General features: G+C 49.7%; 2 protein-coding genes and 1 long non-coding RNA gene across 3 annotated transcripts; all 3 read right to left on the bottom strand.

The window, feature by feature from the left end:
- LOC120701581 lies at positions 1 to 1,704 on the bottom strand. The gene is made up of 2 exons (XR_005686164.1): positions 1,487 to 1,704; positions 1 to 508 (listed from the first exon to the last, which is right to left on the bottom strand). It is a non-coding gene; the product is annotated as an uncharacterized LOC120701581 (long non-coding RNA).
- A 7,055-nt stretch (positions 1,705 to 8,759) lies between these two features.
- On the bottom strand, positions 8,760 to 10,267 carry LOC120699914 (classical arabinogalactan protein 9-like). The gene is made up of 2 exons (XM_039984029.1): positions 9,421 to 10,267; positions 8,760 to 9,068 (listed from the first exon to the last, which is right to left on the bottom strand). Exons 1-2 carry the CDS (start codon positions 10,099 to 10,101, stop codon positions 8,976 to 8,978), a joined length of 774 nt encoding a protein of 257 aa, XP_039839963.1. The 5' UTR covers positions 10,102 to 10,267; the 3' UTR covers positions 8,760 to 8,975.
- Positions 10,268 to 14,140: 3,873 nt separating this feature from the next.
- LOC120699915 lies at positions 14,141 to 17,056 on the bottom strand. The gene is made up of 3 exons (XM_039984030.1): positions 16,437 to 17,056; positions 15,516 to 15,863; positions 14,141 to 15,411 (listed from the first exon to the last, which is right to left on the bottom strand). The coding sequence occupies exons 1-3, from the start codon at positions 16,836 to 16,838 to the stop codon at positions 14,785 to 14,787; spliced, it is 1,377 nt and encodes a 458-aa protein (XP_039839964.1). The 5' UTR covers positions 16,839 to 17,056; the 3' UTR covers positions 14,141 to 14,784.
- Positions 17,057 to 17,258: the final 202 nt, after the last annotated feature.

Here is a 17,258-nt window from a genome sequence, read left to right on the forward strand (position 1 = left end):
TGTTTGGAGCATTTCACCGATCATTCATAGGATTAATGATTAGGTGTCACTGATAAATATCCCCTTTACACACCAAGATAGAAAGCTACAGAATATGATTGAGATAATTACAAACGCTGGTAAACATCACCTTAGTTCTGTGTATAAAGGCGATCTAATTCGTTTAATGCAATAGAGGTCCTGCCTGGTGAAACCAGTAAGCTGCTTCGTTGTATCTTTTGTGCAAAGTCATGAGATATCTCTAACTTCAGTAACTTGGGGTATGTGATTTTGTCACTTGCGTAGTCTTTCCCTGCTATTTTCACATCAAGCATGTTACAAACTACTTGGAACAACAGCATTATTGTGACCTTGCATACTTTCAGTCACTTAATTTGCTCATCCATGGCACCTCCGATGATTGCCCCAATGATAACAGAGGCTTCAAGCAACCCTGCAGTCTTGTGTAGATGGATAAGTCTTTAAAGGGCACAATTTCAGTTGAGGCAGCCATCTCAAGATCAATAACCTGCAGAAAGTAGGCAATAATATCAGGAATTAAATGACATCCAAGACATTCTTTGGTAGAGAATAGTAGCTTTCAAGCTCTGATTCAACTATGTGCAGATAAATAGACGATACATTCCACATCATCACTTCTAGGAGAGCACGGTACATACAGGATGTCAGAATTAGAAAATATAGGATAACAGAGACAGGAACATTTGTGTAACCTCAGACTACCCGTTTTCAGAAATGGTCATGGTAAATTGGGATGTTTGTTGAGCCTATTGTTGTGTTTTAAATGGAAATTAGTGCCAAGAAATCAAAGAATTTGCAAAGATACTAAAAAATTGTATAGTTGCTTCCAAATATGATTCCAGTTCTTGCTAAGTGAAGAAAAGAAGAACTATAAAGAGAACAGATATTGGAGCAACGTTTTAGACTTTAGGAAAGTGAAAGTTTTGTAATTCCAAGTTATTAAATACAGTACTGAGCAAATGTTAACTTTATCTGTATTTAAAAAAGGTTCATTTAGAATAACAACTAAGCTATGCTCCAAGCTTTCTAGTGGATGAGTAGCCCTAATTTACCTGCATTTCAGTTAAGCCTAGCAGACTCAAAAAAGTAATGGCATAGGTCAATGAAACTGCGGAATCATACCTTAATGTTTAAGATGAATGCCAATTAATAACCTCTTATTACAGTTTTCGTACTCAGGTTGCGCAAATCTTGCTCTGTATACTTTGCATGTGCTAATTACCATTCACTACAGCTCTGTTACTCGACCGATATATTCAGTTTATATACTTTGCAAGTGCTAATTACCATTCACTACAGCTACAATTAGCGTGGATACATCGGTATGCACCTCTTGTATCGCCCAGTCAGAATCTAGAGAGATGTCTAGGCCAAAACTGACTTCCATCTCCCAGAAGCATTTGAACAAATAGGTGGAGCGCATGCTAGAGCAGCACCACAAAGGTAGCGAAGTGCCGAAGCGTACCTCGGAGCACAGGAGTAGAACCACGCCGGCATGCCCGGCACGGCTTAGCGAGCGTCGGCGACAGTAGGGGTAGGCCATCTCCATCACCTGGTTCGGGTCCATGAAGTACTACCCGGCTTCATCCGCAGCACCGCCAGCCGCGTTCTCTTCTCTCTTCTCAGCCTTGCCCCTCGCCTGCGCTATCATCGCGGGTGGCCGAGGCGGCGAGCGGGCGCGGGCAGCGGGTGGCCGAGGCGGCGAGCGGGCGCACGGCAGGGTGCGCGGGGCTAGCCGGCACGGCGCGGCGCCCAGGGCAGCGCCCAGCGGCGGCCCGGACCGGCGGTTGCGGGGCCAGGCCAGGACGCGGCCGACGGCCAAGTGGAGCGCGAGCCGCAGCCTAGGCCGGCCAGGGGGAGGCGCCGCTGGCGGCTCGGCGCGGCTGCCCGATGGGCGGCTCGATGCGACGGTTCCTCCACGGCGCCTCCTCCTCTTCTGTTCTCCTCTGTGGGCCTGCAGGCAGCTCGGCGCGGCGCGGCGTGGCGGCCCGGCTGGAGCCCCTGCGGCGCGATGGTTCAGCGCGGCTGCCCCGCGGGCAGGTCGACGCGGCGGCTCCTCCTCCGCCCGCTGCTGGTGCGCCGTCGCCGGGAGAAGGTCGGTTGCCATGAGGACAGCCGCGGGGACGCTGCGCGGGGAGGGAACGCAGCCGCGGGGACACCGGGGGGGGGGGACGCCGCGGGTAGAGATGAAAACGATCGGGAACGTCGGAAAACCCCTAAACCATTCCCGCAACTATATTTTTGACCGGGAACAGGATCGGGAACGGTAATGTCGGACGGGAAAACAAAATCTGTATTACGGGATATCGGGAACGGAAGAGTTCGATCGGGAACATAATGATTATGATCGGGAATCGGGAACTCAAGACGGGAATATACATGTAATCACTTAAAATATTAAGCTTGAGAAGATAGTTCCAACTATACATAAATTACACACAAATAAGAGACATAACCAAGCATTCAAGCAAGTGATGTGAAGCAACGCACAGACACACGGCAACAAAATTCAAATATCCATGATCCAACGCTCCAACGAAAAGCAAACAGACTAGTACCCAACGCCCAACACTCCCAAGTCCATACAGATTAGATCGCGATTCACAAGCATAGCAATTGCCAAAGCCTCCAGCAGCTTTGATAAAAAAATGCCTCCAGCAGCAGTCAACAAATCATCCTACAGTTTAAGCATAAAAAATTAGAACTAGGAGCATAAAAAATTAGGACTAGGACTGGGGGTGAGCGGGCTTGGCCGCTTGGGCGATGGCCGACTGCAGGCTTGGGTGCGACGGCGGCCAGCTGCAGGCTTGGGGGTAGCGGCGGCCTCGGGGCTGGGGTGGGGGCGGCGACCTGGGCGCCGCACCGCCTGGAGGGCGACGACGGCCTGGACGCCCCACCGCCTGGGGGCGCCGGCTGAGAGATGCAACGGCCTGGGGCTGAGGGTGACCGAGTGGGGACGGTGGCGGCCTGGTCGCCCCACCGGCCAACACTTGGGGGCGGCAGCGCCGGAGAAAGGCGAGAGTGAGAGGAGAGGCTAGCTAGCTAGGGTTCGCAAGAGGCTGGAGTTTGGGCGGGGTGGGAGCCCGGGCGGGGGGCAGGCAAACAGCAGTGGGCTGGGCCGAACAAGCAAACGTGAGATGAATAGGACGTTTGCTAGTGGAAATTCGGGAATCAATCGCGGGAACATTCCCGGATAAATACGGGAACCGCGAAAACGGTCGGGAAAACATCCCAACCATTTCCGTTCCCGCAACTGCCGGATTTTCCCGGATTTTTTCCCGTTTCCTGTTTTTCCTGCTAATACGATATCCGATCGGTTAAAACGGTATACGGTGCCGGTCGGGACGGGATTTTCCCGTTCCCGCTTTCATCCCTAGCCGCGGGAAGGGCCGCGTGGGTAAGGATGGCAACGGGTCGGGTTCGGATCGGGTGGAGTCTCCGTGCACCCAAAACCGAAACCCGAAATCGAAACCCGAACCCGAATCCGAAACCGATTCGGGTGGAAATCCATCACCAAAACCAAACCCGCGGATACCCGAAACTCGAATGGATACCCGAAATCCGAATGGATACCCGAAACCCGCAGATAAATATACACATATTCACATGAATAAACAAGATGCAACAAATAATAAATATTTTCATGACTCAACTTTCAATAAATTTAATAGTCTAAGTAAACAAATTATCATTAACATATTATAAAACATGAGTTTTAATTCCAAATAATTTATTTCGGATATCCATTGGATATCCACGGGTGGAAACCAAAACCCGAAACCGAACCCGAAACCAAACCCGAACCCGAACCTGAAAACCGTGGGCGAAAAACCAACACCAAACCCGAAACCCGAAAAACCGAAACCCGGGGATACCCGCACCGAACCCGATCCGCTGCCATCTCTACGCGTGGGAAGGGCGGATGTGCGCCGCCGCTGGGACGCTGCATGGGGAGGGAGCCCCACCGCCGGGACGCCGCAGGGAGGGTGGAGGTGCGGCACCGCTGGGAGAAGGCCGGCCCGCTGCGGGGAGTGTTCCCGTGGCCATTGGATGGCCTGGTCGGACGGCCGATCTTTTTTTTTGAGCGACGTGGCCCGTTCTGGTGCTAGAGAATGGTCGGAGCGCGGACGCGCTTTCGTGTTTAGAGATTATATCCGGAGCTGTGTTTAGATCCCTGGAAAATGGGTAGAAAAAGTCACATCGGACACTGTAGCACACTGTAGTAAATTTCGTTTGTTTGTGGTAAATATTGTCCTACCATGATCTATCTAGGCTCAAAAAATTCATCTCGCAACGTACATCAAAACTATGCAATTAGTTTTTTAGTTATCTACATTTAGTACTCCATGCATGAATTATTTATTATATTTAATATTTCGATGTCATGAAAAATTTGGAGTTTTTGTGGGATATAAACACACCCCGGGTTTCTTAAAGGCTGCTGGCCACTCCTCGCGTCTCCGCATTCGACGGGCTTCTCGGCTCTCCCCACATTGCCACGTCGCATCAGGGAGAGAGAGTGAGCACTACAGCTCAGCAATCACATGTCAAAGATGTTGGTGATCTCAGCAGTCTCAAGATTTTTAATAATCATTTCACAATTCTATAAAGTTGAATTAACAAGTATTTACTATAGCAAAATATTATCAAATTGTGAACTAATTAGGCTTAATAGATCTCCTCGTGAATTAGCCTCCATTTATAAAATTAGTTTTTCAAATAGCCTATATTTAATACTTCTAATTGGTATCCAAACCTCCAATGTGACGGGCTCACATCAAATGTTTAAATATTTATCTGGAGTATTAAATGTAGATTAATGATAAAATTTATTCCATAATCCTCGGGCTATTTCGCAAAACAAATCTATTAAACCTAATTAGTCTATAATTAACCCATATGGTGTGATGCTACAGTAAACATATGCTAATTAGGATTAATTGGGTTTAATAGATGAAAAATTTTACAATGATTCAAAAAATAAGAGTCATCCATCTGGCAAAATCGTAGTATCTGGTAGTACAAAAATATAGAATCATGTAAAAAAGAGTGGTACTGAATACTAATTTAATTTAAGTTTCATAAATACCTTCCATAGATTAACATCTAGAAAAAAATTTAGTTAAAAGTAACTGAAAGTACATATTGATACTTTATAATCATTTTAATAGATTCGTCTCACGAAATAGAGGAGTTCTGGACTTAGTTTTATAAAAAAAACTTATATTTAAGAAAATTTTAACATTGATTGGATAAAAATCCTAGCCTAAAAATATTCGATGCGACCGGCTAAACTTTAGCCAGAAGGTTCACTCAAATCATGGAGGAGTTGGGCCGTATAGATATTTGCAGGGGCTGAACGAGAGCGGTTGGTTTTGTCCGATGGACAATGCAATGCTTTTGGCCTGTTGTCATTCGCTATGACTCAGGGAGCCTAGCCATGTATGCATTAAAAAAAAAGCGCAGGCGCGATGTGCTGGACGGCTGGTCAACTGGGACGGCAACAGTCACACGAGGCATGAAAAGAAACTAGTCAGGTTGGCGCGCTACGCGCGCCTGTACCAAAAACGTGGACCTAAAGTATTAATAGAAAGATATTATTCGTTACTATGTTCGAAGCAACATCGTATCGATGTATTGAGTTAGATATAAAAATTACAGTAAAGCGGGCATAATAGTTTTGTGTCTGAGAGCGCGCAAATCTTAAGCATTGTAGTATAGAGGTACAGGTAATTTTTCCTTAGGAATATTTTTTTTTGGTGTCAGTAGGTATAGTTTAATTACTTTAGTAGGAAAAAAAGTAAGATTAGAAATGAATGAACAGTTTAATTATATTTTGTGGGTTTACGGAGGGAAATCGAAGCCCAATAAGTAGTACAACTACCACATGAAAATGTAGTATACAAAGTTTAGTTATTATTTTTTGTATGTAGGAAGTAGTTAAATATATTTTGTATTGTCAAATAATGGAAGGAAAATATTTTTTAAGATAAAAAGACTAACTTAATAGAATCGTGGGCCCCACGTGGGTCCCGCCTGAATAGTACATGGGTCCCACGCGGGTCCCGCCTGAATAGTACGTGGGTCCCACGCGGGTCCCGCCTGAATAGTACGTGGGTCCCCACGTGGGTCCCGCCTGAATAGTACGCGGGCCCCACATGAATAGTTTGTGGGACCCGCGTGAACAGTGCACGGCCCCACATGGCCCGCAAACAGTAGCAAGGCCCCTGAGAGCGCGCCAATTCTTGGCACTTTAGTATAGGTACTCAATTTAAGATAAAAAGACTAACTTAATAGAATCGTGGGCCCCACGTGGGTCCCGCCTGAATAGTACATGGGTCCCACGCGGGTCCCGCCTGAATAGTACGTGGGTCCCACGCGGGTCCCGCCTGAATAGTACGTGGGTCCCCACGTGGGTCCCGCCTGAATAGTACGCGGGCCCCACATGAATAGTTTGTGGGACCCGCGTGAACAGTGCACGGCCCCACATGGGGCCCGCAAACAGTAGCAAGGCCCCTGAGAGCGCGCCAATTCTTGGCACTTTAGTATAGGTACTCAATGAGATCTTTGTGTTTACATAGTTGCAATTGCTCATTATTGTGTATTTTATTCTCAGCATCAATTCGCTCTCTTTCCATAACTTTATGACCGCAAAGCGTGTTATTTCCTTCTTATTTTTCAATATTTTAGTAGTGGTTTTATTTGAATTGGTATTTTGAGCTACCTACTAAAATATTTGATAGCATATATAGCTTTACCATATCTACAGGCTGCAGATGCCATTCTAAGAGCAGCACTACTACTGTTAGGATATTTGCATAAGAAATTATCACAAATTTTCATGCTGTTCAAAAATATTGATATACTGAGTTCCTAATTTATGCTCGGTGTTGGTTAGTTTCTTTCCAATTTCTGCTAGCGTTTGGTTTCTTGTCACATCAAGATTACACAAAAAGACAAACTTCTGCATGGAGTACTAAATATAGTCTATTTGTAAAATCTTTTCAGGGACGGATATAACTTTTTGAGATGAATCTAAGGACGGTAATTAATTGATGATTTGCTGCAGTGATGCTATAGTAACCATCCTCTAATCACGCGGTCAAAGACCTCATTAGATTGGTCTCGCGATTTACACGGGGGATTGTAGAGGTGGTTTTGTAATTAGACTTCATTTAATACTCTAAATTAGTGGTCAAAGTGCCAAAAAGTTTTCGCGAAATTTTTTTCGGCCTTAACCAAACACAGCCTCTAAGTGGCTGGGTCTTTTATTATGTACTTAAAAGATGTATGCAATCTTTGTTGCTGCAATATTATTATATTAAATTCTTATATTTATATATTTACTTATGTATGTGGGTCTGTTTTATGTTAAATCAAGAAAGTGATGATACGGCGCGCAAAGCGCGCCTTATGTTCTAGTGGGCTTGAAAGCCCAAGAAGCAGCCCAGTGATACCGGCCTGCTGGAGGGCAAGGGCCTGGCGGTCGCCTCGCCGGCGGCCTCCACGACGACGGCCACGGATCACGGTGGCTACCTCCGCCGCGCCCCGTCTGAACTGAAGCTCCGAGGCGGACGGCTTGCCGGGGGCTCCTCTTCTCCGTCGCCGGCGCGGCCGGCCTCGATGTCCTTGCTCTGAAGCGGCGCCCTGTGTAATCTGGCAATTGACCTCAGCTCATGGGATGTCGGAACATTGGGCCAGCCGGTCCAATTCAAGGCTCGAAGCAGTCAAGCACTAGCTGACGAAACTGCCTGCCTGACGAAACGTGCATCGCCGCATGGGCTGCAGCAGATTGTCAGCTAGCCTACTAGCAACCGCGAAAGAAGCGCCTCTGCCGCTTTTTCTTCGCCCGGCCGCCAGCCATTGGTGTTTTCCCGTTGTTGCGATGCTGCTACTGCTAGTGCTAGACTACACCAGTAGGCAACCACCCTGATAATCTAGTCGTTTTCTGAATTTTGATTCCGTAATTGGCAGCATCTCCTAGGTTACAAAGCCAAACCAAACGTTCTCAATGGTCAACCAGTGAGTGAAGTATGCTCGCAGCAGCATGGTCGCCCAAACGCCCACTGACCGCACTAACAAAGCGCCTTGCAACACTGTAGTGTACCGTGGACCGTGGTTTCAATACCAAAGGGAATTTTTTATGTGCATTTTTTTTTACAAAGCACAAGACGAGGAGTCCCCTCGAGCTAGCAATCCCCCTTGGTTCCGGCGAAAGGCCTGCGCAACGTATGCTTGGGCGCAGCGCTTGTGTTTGCGTTTGCGTAGAAACCAAAATTAAAAAAAAAAATTGATGCAACCCATTGGGAAAGCAGGGATCTCCATGAAGAGAGAAAAGAGAAGAAAAGAATCCACTGCAAAGCAAAGCAGAGCAGTGGATGATCCAGACCAGGGCCATGTTTGGTTGGAGGGTAGAAAAATTTTGATGAGAGAGAAACGATGCTTTGACTACTAATTAGGGGTATTAAATAAAGTCTAATTACAAAATTACCTCCACAACTGTGGTACTGTAGCAGTTGCTCTACCTAATGAGGTCTTTGACCGCATGATTGGAGGATGATTGAGCGCGGTTACTGTAGCGTCACTGTAGCCAATCATGATGAAACTTGGCTCATTAGATTCGTCTCGAAAAGTTACACCCATTTCTAAAAAAATTTTGTAAATAAACTTCGTTTAGTACTTCATGCATGCATTCGTCTTTTTGTGCAAAAATTTTCGTGGAATCATCCAAACATGGCCCAGCACAAAAATACGAAATACAGTGGTGATGTGAAATTTGCTTGTCCCAGCTCGCTGAATTCCAGATAGTCTAGACCTACACTACAGCCCCAGCAGCTCTTCTCTGTCCAACTCCAACACACAATTCACACCACAAAATACAGAGGTTAAGGCAGCGATTATGATAATAACAGCGGCAGTGGACGGCTGGCAGGTGGCCCCAATCATCTCTCCCCTCACGCCAGCGCCGGGCCCACCGCCAGCGAGAGCAGCACCAGTGCCGCCGTCGCCGGGCCTCCCGCCGCCGCCAGCCTCCTCGCCGCGTCGCTCTGCAAGACGGAGCACGGGGCCCAACCGGTCAGTCAGTGAGAGAGGCAGTCAAAGTACATTGACCAAGTGGGGTCCTTGGGAGGGCCCCACGGTCCGGCAGCGCGGAAATTACTCCCGCACCCGCACGCGACCGTACCCGCGGGCCCCGCGGCGCGTCGATAGAGGCGGGTAGCTGTCGCACGGGTGCGGGGGCCCCGGGAGCAGCGCGTCGCCCGCCGGTGCCCTGACCCGACACGACAGACATGCCCCCTCGCTGACGCGTGGGGCCCCGCGCCGCGCCGGTGCCTCGGCCTCCGCGCCGGGTGTGTTCGAGTGCAGAGTGGTCAGTGGAGTGGGAGAGGGGAGACGTACCATCATGTCGGCGGTGGAGGGCCCGGGGCCCGGGGCGAGGCCGGCGCCGGTGGCCGGGGACGCGGCGGCGAGCGGGGACGCCGCGGGGGCCGCGCGCTTCTTCTTCGCCGGCTTCTTGCCGGGCGCCGGGGCGCGGGCGGCCGGCGCGGGGACGGGGGCGGCGAGGACGACGGGCGCCGGGGCCGGAGGGGACGAGGCCGGCGCCGGCGAGGGGGGAGGGAGCGTCGGCGCGGGCACCGGCGGGGAGGACGCGGCGGGAGGGGCGGCGGCGGTCACGGGTGCCGGCGCCGGCGTGGTGGCAGGGGGGGAGGGGGAGGGAGAGGGAGGCAATGCCGGCGGCTGGGAGGAGGTGATGGGGGCGGGAGTGGGTGGGGGAGGCAGTGTGGGCGGAGGGGCCGGCGGGGACGACGTGGCGGACGGGGAGACAGCCGGGGAGGTGAGCTTGGTCCCGGCGTGGGAGGGGGACGCGGCGGGGGAGGTGGAGACGGGGCGGTGCTTGGACGTGGGGGGAGACGAGGTGGAGGAGGAAGGGCCTGGGGCGGCGGTGGCTGAGGAGGAGGAAGTGGGGGAGTGGGCGGCGCCGGAGCTGGAGGCGGATGGCGCGGCGGCCGGCGACTGCGACGAGGCCGGGGCGGCGGCGGCAGCGGCGACGAGGAGCAGGAGCAGGAGGCGACGAGCCATGGGGTGGGGAGGAAGCTGGTGGCCGGCACTTCCGCAGTGAGTGCGAGAGAGAAGTGTGAAGCGGAGGGGAAGGCCACCCAGCAAGCTCAGCTCGTTTACTAGAGAGAGAGAGGGGTGGACACTGGAGCAGAGCAGCAGGGTTAAAGGATGGGTGTGTCACTGTGACACTGTGTGTGGGCATGTGAGAAAGGGCTTGGCTTTGTGCAGAGGTGTCTGGTTTTCTGATGATGAAAGGCTGAAGATGCACCGAGGCATCTTTACCTGTAAATCCCGTAAACGAAAAAAAAACACCACATTGAATGTTTTAACACATGCATAAAATAATAAATGAAGTTTATTTACAATTTTTTTTTACATAGATGAGCTATAAATCGCGAGACGAATCTAATGAGTATACTTAATTCATGATTTGCAACAATGATGTTACAGTAACCATCCACTAATTATAGATTAATTATAGATTAATTAGCATTATTAGATTCGTCTCGCGATTTATAATCTATCTATGTAAAAAGTTTTGTAAATAGACTTTATTTAATACTTCAAATTAGTAAGATTACGTCGAAAAAAAATTTACGTTCTATCTAAACACAGCCTGAGTTTTTTTGAAAAAGAAGATGCACTGAGCACGAGTACAGTGCATGCATGAGTGTTGAAAAAGAAGATGCACTGAGCACGAGTACAGTGCATGCATGAGTGAAGGAGAGTTCTAGTAGATGAGAGGGGGATGGGTGGACTTTCACTATTCATAAAACTACCTGCAAATGCCATGTATCAATAAATACTGTTTTGGAGAGGGTATGTAGGAACAGGATCAAGGGTGGTGGTAGCTTTGGAACTTGGTGTTGATGGCATGAATATGATTAGCGCAAGATGACCCTATCTAGATAGTAATCTCTCCCAAGTCACAAAGCCAAAGAAGGATCCATGGCATTCCATAAAAAAAAAGATCCATGGTAATAAGGGTCAGCTTTGCCTTTACCTTTGGTCTTTGTTCCCTCCTTTGTTTGTCTTAAGTGGCAAGCGATGCCAAGATGCTTCGGAGGTACTAACAGCAACAGTACAAAAGGGGGGGAAACGAAAAAGGCTGCTTGCAAATGGTTCAGGATCACAGTTTTTTTTTTTTTGGAGAGAGAGGAAGGATCACAGTTGCTGGGCTCAGATTCAAGTTCAACACATGCAGGTCTTGCTGGGCTCAGATAACAGCCCGAGCTGTCCACTGGAGGCCCACCAGAAAGGTTGACTTTGTTAGCCCAATGTGTAAGTAGCGAGTTTAGGATTGTGGGCAACACTCACGCTTGCCCCATCTAAATTGGGCCCAGTAAGGCAAGTCCGCATTGTTTTCCTTTCCTTTTTTTTCTCTCGGAATTTCTACCACTCGGCTAAATTGTTTGCGACGTTTTGACTCAAATTTGGCGGAATTTCCTTACTGAAATATGTATTACAGTGAAGATTGTGTTGCGTTCTTTCTTTTTTTTTTTGAGACGACACTGGCACACTGCTAACGTTTGTCTTAAACAAATGGCACAAGAGAGTGTGTGCTTCTATTGACGTAAATGAACAATAGTTAACAAGACAGCCCGGGAGACAGAAATTAGGAGAGCAAGACAAACATCAATATCTAGTACAATACACCTGTACATGCATACTATGATCCGCATCACTCGCGCTAGCTACTAGCGTGAACACTGCTCGTCTGAACACTATCACATTCATTCAGATCAACTGAATGGGAATTGGGATCCAATTCCCACACATTCGACATCTCTGTCCTGCATATGCATCCAGCTTGTGTCCTTCAGGGACAGCCAGCACTACTCAACTGAACAGCAAGCTAACATTGTATCTCATGCAAGAACAGTAGGTGTGCCGGTCTTTTCTGATGTAGACCAGCAGTACCTGCATAGGATGCTGCTGCCATACAATACAACGACGGTAGTAGTAGTGGCATCCAGTTGCAAAAGAACCTGTTCTCTGTTCCCACTCACTCTGTTGCTTGCACAATCTCCTATCGAATTCCATGTACCGTCCAGCTCGTCCGAAAGCTCAAGCCGTTGGTTAAGAGAAACGCAGCCGAGTTGATTTCATTCGCCAACCAGCTCATCCAAAAAGCCCGATTTCTTCCATATTAAAACTTCAACCGCTGTTGTGCAAGTGAAGCTATGCAGCTACCAGAAAAAGGCACGGTAGATTCTTCTGCATCTTTGCCAATAAAAACTCTTGAGACATTCTCTTGAGACATTCTCACTCTGCAGCAGTAGACCAAAACCTTTCTCCACGACCGCATCACACACTGTCACTTTACAGCCGAGTGCCTGCAGAATGCTTCAGGCTTACTCCCGCTTTGTTTACCGCCTTTAACCACTCTTTACCCCAGAGGCATCTCTTGATCAGATCTCTGACTGACTGTCTGGATCACATTCACTGTGACCTCACCTCATCCCTGCGCCAGATAAATTTCTTTCAGTTGCCGCCACGACACCACGACACCAGCAGCACCCTGAGCTCTGAGACGCCACGCCATGGAATGAGATGGCATGGAATATTAGCACTGAGCAAAGCGCCCTGCAATTGCACTGGAGGGGTAAAGGTGGCAACTTTTTTTTTTTTGGGCGGGGACCTTTGCAACTTTTTCAACTAGCGGAGTCACCTTTTGATCAAGACTTTGCCGATGCCACCCAAGTCAAAAGAGTGAGCAATTCAGTGCCCTACCTAGCTCTCTCCACGCATGATTGATCGGAATTTTTGTTGTGCAGAGAGCAGAGTAGTCCCGAGGCTCTAAAAAGGGGGTGATGGCCTTCGTAACAACCTTCCACTGCTCATGTGACTCCCTTATGTGTGTGGTCCTTCAGTTCGTGAAAACGCAGCAAACGGATTGCGGAAAGCTGCGGATTTTTTTTTGCTGGATTCATGTGTTTGATTGAATTTAGTGATGGATCTGGCTGGATCGGAGCGTCTTTTTTCATGTTTTTCCATTCGGATCGTGTGCATAGACCCCAGTCGACCGCGTGGAAATGGATGATCAATTAGCTTCAATAATTTGGTTTGCTGTTTCTGCTGTTGGTGTTAAAGCGGATAGATTTGACAATGTTATCGCCTGCTTTTTCGTAGCAACCTTTTGTAGCCTTTGTGCATAGGAGGGGAGCTTCATTGTCAAACTAGTAGAATCCTGAAGCAGTCTGCTCTGTTTGATCCTGTTGAAGCATGAGTGTGCACAGTTTGGACTTCAAGAACTTTTTGGAAGACAGGAATCGGGAATCTGCACAAACTTTAAATGAAATCCATATGAAGCAGTTGGCTCCCACAAAATCTGGGGAGAGTTTACGAGTTCCAAATAATAGACCTTAACAATGGTGTTCCATGGTCTTGTTCCGAGAGATGTAATCCATTCCCAGTTGCTACAACGGTCATGATGCCAGCTAATGTACTCAGCACATTGGAGGGGGAACAGGAAAGAAAATCTGCAGGTACTGATGCAAAGGTCCAATCTTCAAGAGTTTGACTCAACTAGGGGGCTAGGGAGGTGAGAGTAGTCCTACGAGTACTTCATTTAGTTTAGACAATGGTCTCTTCTTCCCAAGGAGAACACACAGCCCTAAGAATAAAGCTATTCCTTCCATGAAGAAAGATGGGGGCAAGCAAGAGCAAGGCCATCAATGCCAACGGCATCAGGGTGATGGCATGGCCACGGTGCTGGAGCCTCAAGCTTCTCAGGGAATGGAGCACAAAGCAAAGAGATACTCCTAACAAAGTGGCAAAGGTAAGCTAGTCACAGCTCATATCAGAGATAATACTTGTATATATATTCATCACAACACCTGAGGGGAAGCACATGGGGACCCCATGCCATCATACTAATGAATCATACTCCCCAGCACACTACAGACCAAAGTTGAATGCAAGCTGTGTGTGTGTGAGGGGGGGGGGGGGGGGGGAGGGCTACATTGATGCTGCATTATGATACTGACGACAATTTAACATTTCAGAAAGCTAATACCATGAGCTTTAGCATACAATAGTGAGAAAGAGAAGACATGAGTGCACAGCAAAAAAACAATTCAAGCCATGATATTCATAGAAGTTTTGGCTTACATCAAACTTCTGTAGAATACAACCACCATCTCATACTAAATAATAGAGATGTGAAGGAAAAGGGTACACAGCCTGACCCCCATCAGGACCACCCACACAGATTACATAATTTCCCCCTAAAAGTTAGTTTGACCACAGACTATCACCAACCAAGCCTACTAGACTGCTGCTAATCAGACTCAACGACGATGAAATCACTCTCAATTGCCCACGAAGAAATCCTTCTTCCTCGCTGGCCTCCGATGATTAGTGCGACTATGACAGAAAGAAGCACCACCTCCATGATCCGTATCATGTGGCTGGATGGAGAACACCCATAGTTCTTCATCCATGAGGTACCGACAGAAGAAAGACACAAGTTACAGACAAGACTACCTACTACCAAATCTCAGGATGAGATCAGACAGGATTCTTCACACAAGGCCTCCTCTGGGATATGGAAGGCCATGTGAGTGCCTTAAGCTCCCTATTTACAGAGGACATTTGGAATGGTAAAGCTCCAAATCCTCCTTAGCTCTTTGTTTCTCTACCCTACATCCATCAAAATCAGTCAGTTGGAATGCAAGAAGCTGAGTATGGATGGGCTACCAATCACTTGCAATCTAGCTGTAGGGCTCCGCTCCACGCGACGTTATCATCTGCCTTCTCTAGAGCTGCAACCTTAGCACGATGGCATGGGAGAAGACCGACCTTGCTCTTCTCACCTTGCGGAAGCTCAACAGTCTCACTGACAGATCCAGACTTGATATCAGTGGGCGGGATGAAACAATCCATGGAGAGGCCAGGCACGTTGAATGCAACCTCCTCAATACTCCATGCCTCCTCCATACGAGTCTTGGTGTGGCTCATAGCCGCCTCCCCAAAACGGAATAGGGTCACAGCTGAGCGCCCAGAGTGTGCAATCATAATACCCTCCACGGGACGGTAGTCCTCAATAAAGGAATTGATAGTAGTCTCCCAGTAAACTGCATCGCCTCCGGTTGTTGACTGGATTCGGGTGAGGTGTGAGTCCTCCATATGGACAAGAAGCCCGGTCTTCTGGCTGAAGTACCCAAAGAGCACATGCCGGATGATCTCTGCAAGCCCCTCACTGCGTGCTCTGAGCGTCTCAGGATCAGCACACAGCTTCAGGATGAAGCAATCCTCCCCATTCACCTTCCTCTCGCCAATGCACCTTGCACCAGCAAACATGCTTGCTGCAGTCAATGGATCCAAGCCCTACAGAGACCAGGAACAACAATTTTTCAGTCAGATTCAGGCTCCTTCAGCAAACAACGCAGTTACAGGCATGGTGGTAAAACCGGTTTACACCGGCGTTATACCTGAAGAGCACGACGGAGTGGGCGGACAGGGCCCTTCGCGGCATGCGCGCCAAGCCATGGTGTGTGGCGCCACACAAGCTTGCCATTGCAGCCTGCGTGCACCTTGCTCCCACCGACGGCCAGCTCAATGTACCACATCTCTGGGACCATCTGCCACAGCACGAAGCGGCCAGGCTCGGCGCGCTGCGCCGCCATACGGTTCCTCACAACACGGCCACCGGTCTCGAACTCAGTAGCGACCATCCTCACCTTGCCCATGGCATAGGCGTTCCGGATGGAGGAGAGCAGCCTCTGCCCGCCAGAGGCAGCCAGATACTGCTGCAAGATGTACTGCGCCGACGAGGTCTCCTGCGTAGAACAAACACACCAAGAACTCACTGTCACACAGTTGTACTAGTACACTGAACAACCGAAATTTACAGCGAATAGCTCAGCTAATCATTCTTTACAGCCAATAATTTCCCCAAAACAATTGCAGCAAATGGACGGTGCCTGTCATATCACAACAGGTAAGGAAAGCCACCTTTACAGCCGCAATGTGCTCAGACGCCAATATTTTAGGAAATGAACGAAATCCCCCCCAAACACATCACATCAAGAACCCATTTTTACAGTGTTTTCTGTTTCCCTTCCCCTAGGGAGCCAACAAGCTTTCTGGAATAAATGTCAGGAGAAACACCAGACAAAAGCTCCCACAGTAAACTGAAGCAGCAGCTCAAGAACGAAGCACAGAAAAAGACAGCAATTCGAGCTACAGGGAGGCACATTCAGCTACCAAGAAACTCAAATCTTGACGCCGGGACTGCAAAGCGCATAAATTTTCGGCTCAGGAATTTCACCGAGCACCCAACTGAGCCCAATCTAGAGCACACGCACGCAAGCGAAAGCAGGAAGCGAGCAGCGGCGGGGTTCGGTCCTTACAATGGGGGTGTCCTTGATGCTGAGGTGCGGCAGCGGCTCGGCGGCGCAGACGTGCACGGGCGCGAGCGGCGCGCCCATGACGCCGAGCAGCAGCCTCAGGTCGTTCCGCCGCGCGGCGCCCGCGTCCGCCGCTGCCGCGGACGCCGGCGCGCGCGCGAGCTGGAGCTGGCCGCGCACCCACTGGCCCCACCCCTCCCGCCGCGCGCCGGCGCCCGGGGCGGCCTCCGGATCCGGGCCCTCCATGAGCGGCGCGAGCGCCTCCCCGGCGCCTCCGGCCACGCGCAGCGCCGCCGCCACCTCGGCCGCGTTGGACGCCGACCGCCGCCGCGCCCGCGCCGGCGACAGCCCGCACGCCACCTCCTCCCGCAGCGCGGAGAAGAAGCCATGCTTCTTGGTGTCCATGGCGGGGGGGAGGGGATGGCAGCGCGGGGCAGGGACCTGGCTGTGAATCGCGGGAACCTCGAGCCCCTCTGGAGAAGGGAGCCCCAGGCGCTTGCGGTGTGAGACAGGGAGCGGAGGGCGTGGAGCGGGGCGCGAATATATGGGAAGGCGAGGGGGCTGAGCGGAAAAGGACAGGGAGGGAGTGGGAGCAGAATGGAGGCGCCGACTGCGTGAAGCAGCGGGAGTGAAGACCGCGAGGGGGTTATACGGTTACCAGTGGACTGAGAGGCTTCCCGTCACCGCCCCTGGTGAGCCTACCGCGTCCATTGCAATGCTACCTGCAAGTGCTGGCTTCTGGGCTTTTATTCATAGAATGCAGTTGTGTGTGTGTGTTTTTTTTTAAAAAAAATTACTTTTGGTGTCATTTTGGGTTGATTTGTT

The sequence above is a fragment of the Panicum virgatum genome, chromosome 3K, assembly GCF_016808335.1.
Source record: "Panicum virgatum strain AP13 chromosome 3K, P.virgatum_v5, whole genome shotgun sequence".
Taxonomy (NCBI): domain Eukaryota; kingdom Viridiplantae; phylum Streptophyta; class Magnoliopsida; order Poales; family Poaceae; genus Panicum; species Panicum virgatum.

What these genes read in the sequence shown, in the direction of transcription:
- LOC120699914 (XM_039984029.1), bottom strand. Translation starts at nt 10,101, where the DNA reads ATGGCTCGTCGCCTCCTGCTCCTGCTCCTCGTCGCCGCTGCCGCCGCC. An exon ending in CCTCCACCGCCGACATGATG is followed by an intron (nt 9,069 to 9,420) that starts GTACGTCTCCCC and finishes TCCGTCTTGCAG; the next exon opens with AGCGACGCGGCGAGGAGGCT.
- LOC120699915 (XM_039984030.1), bottom strand. Translation starts at nt 16,838, where the DNA reads ATGGACACCAAGAAGCATGGCTTCTTCTCCGCGCTGCGGGAGGAGGTG. An exon ending in GCATCAAGGACACCCCCATT is followed by an intron (nt 15,864 to 16,436) that starts GTAAGGACCGAA and finishes TGTTCTACGCAG; the next exon opens with GAGACCTCGTCGGCGCAGTA. An exon ending in CACTCCGTCGTGCTCTTCAG is followed by an intron (nt 15,412 to 15,515) that starts GTATAACGCCGG and finishes TGGTCTCTGTAG; the next exon opens with GGCTTGGATCCATTGACTGC.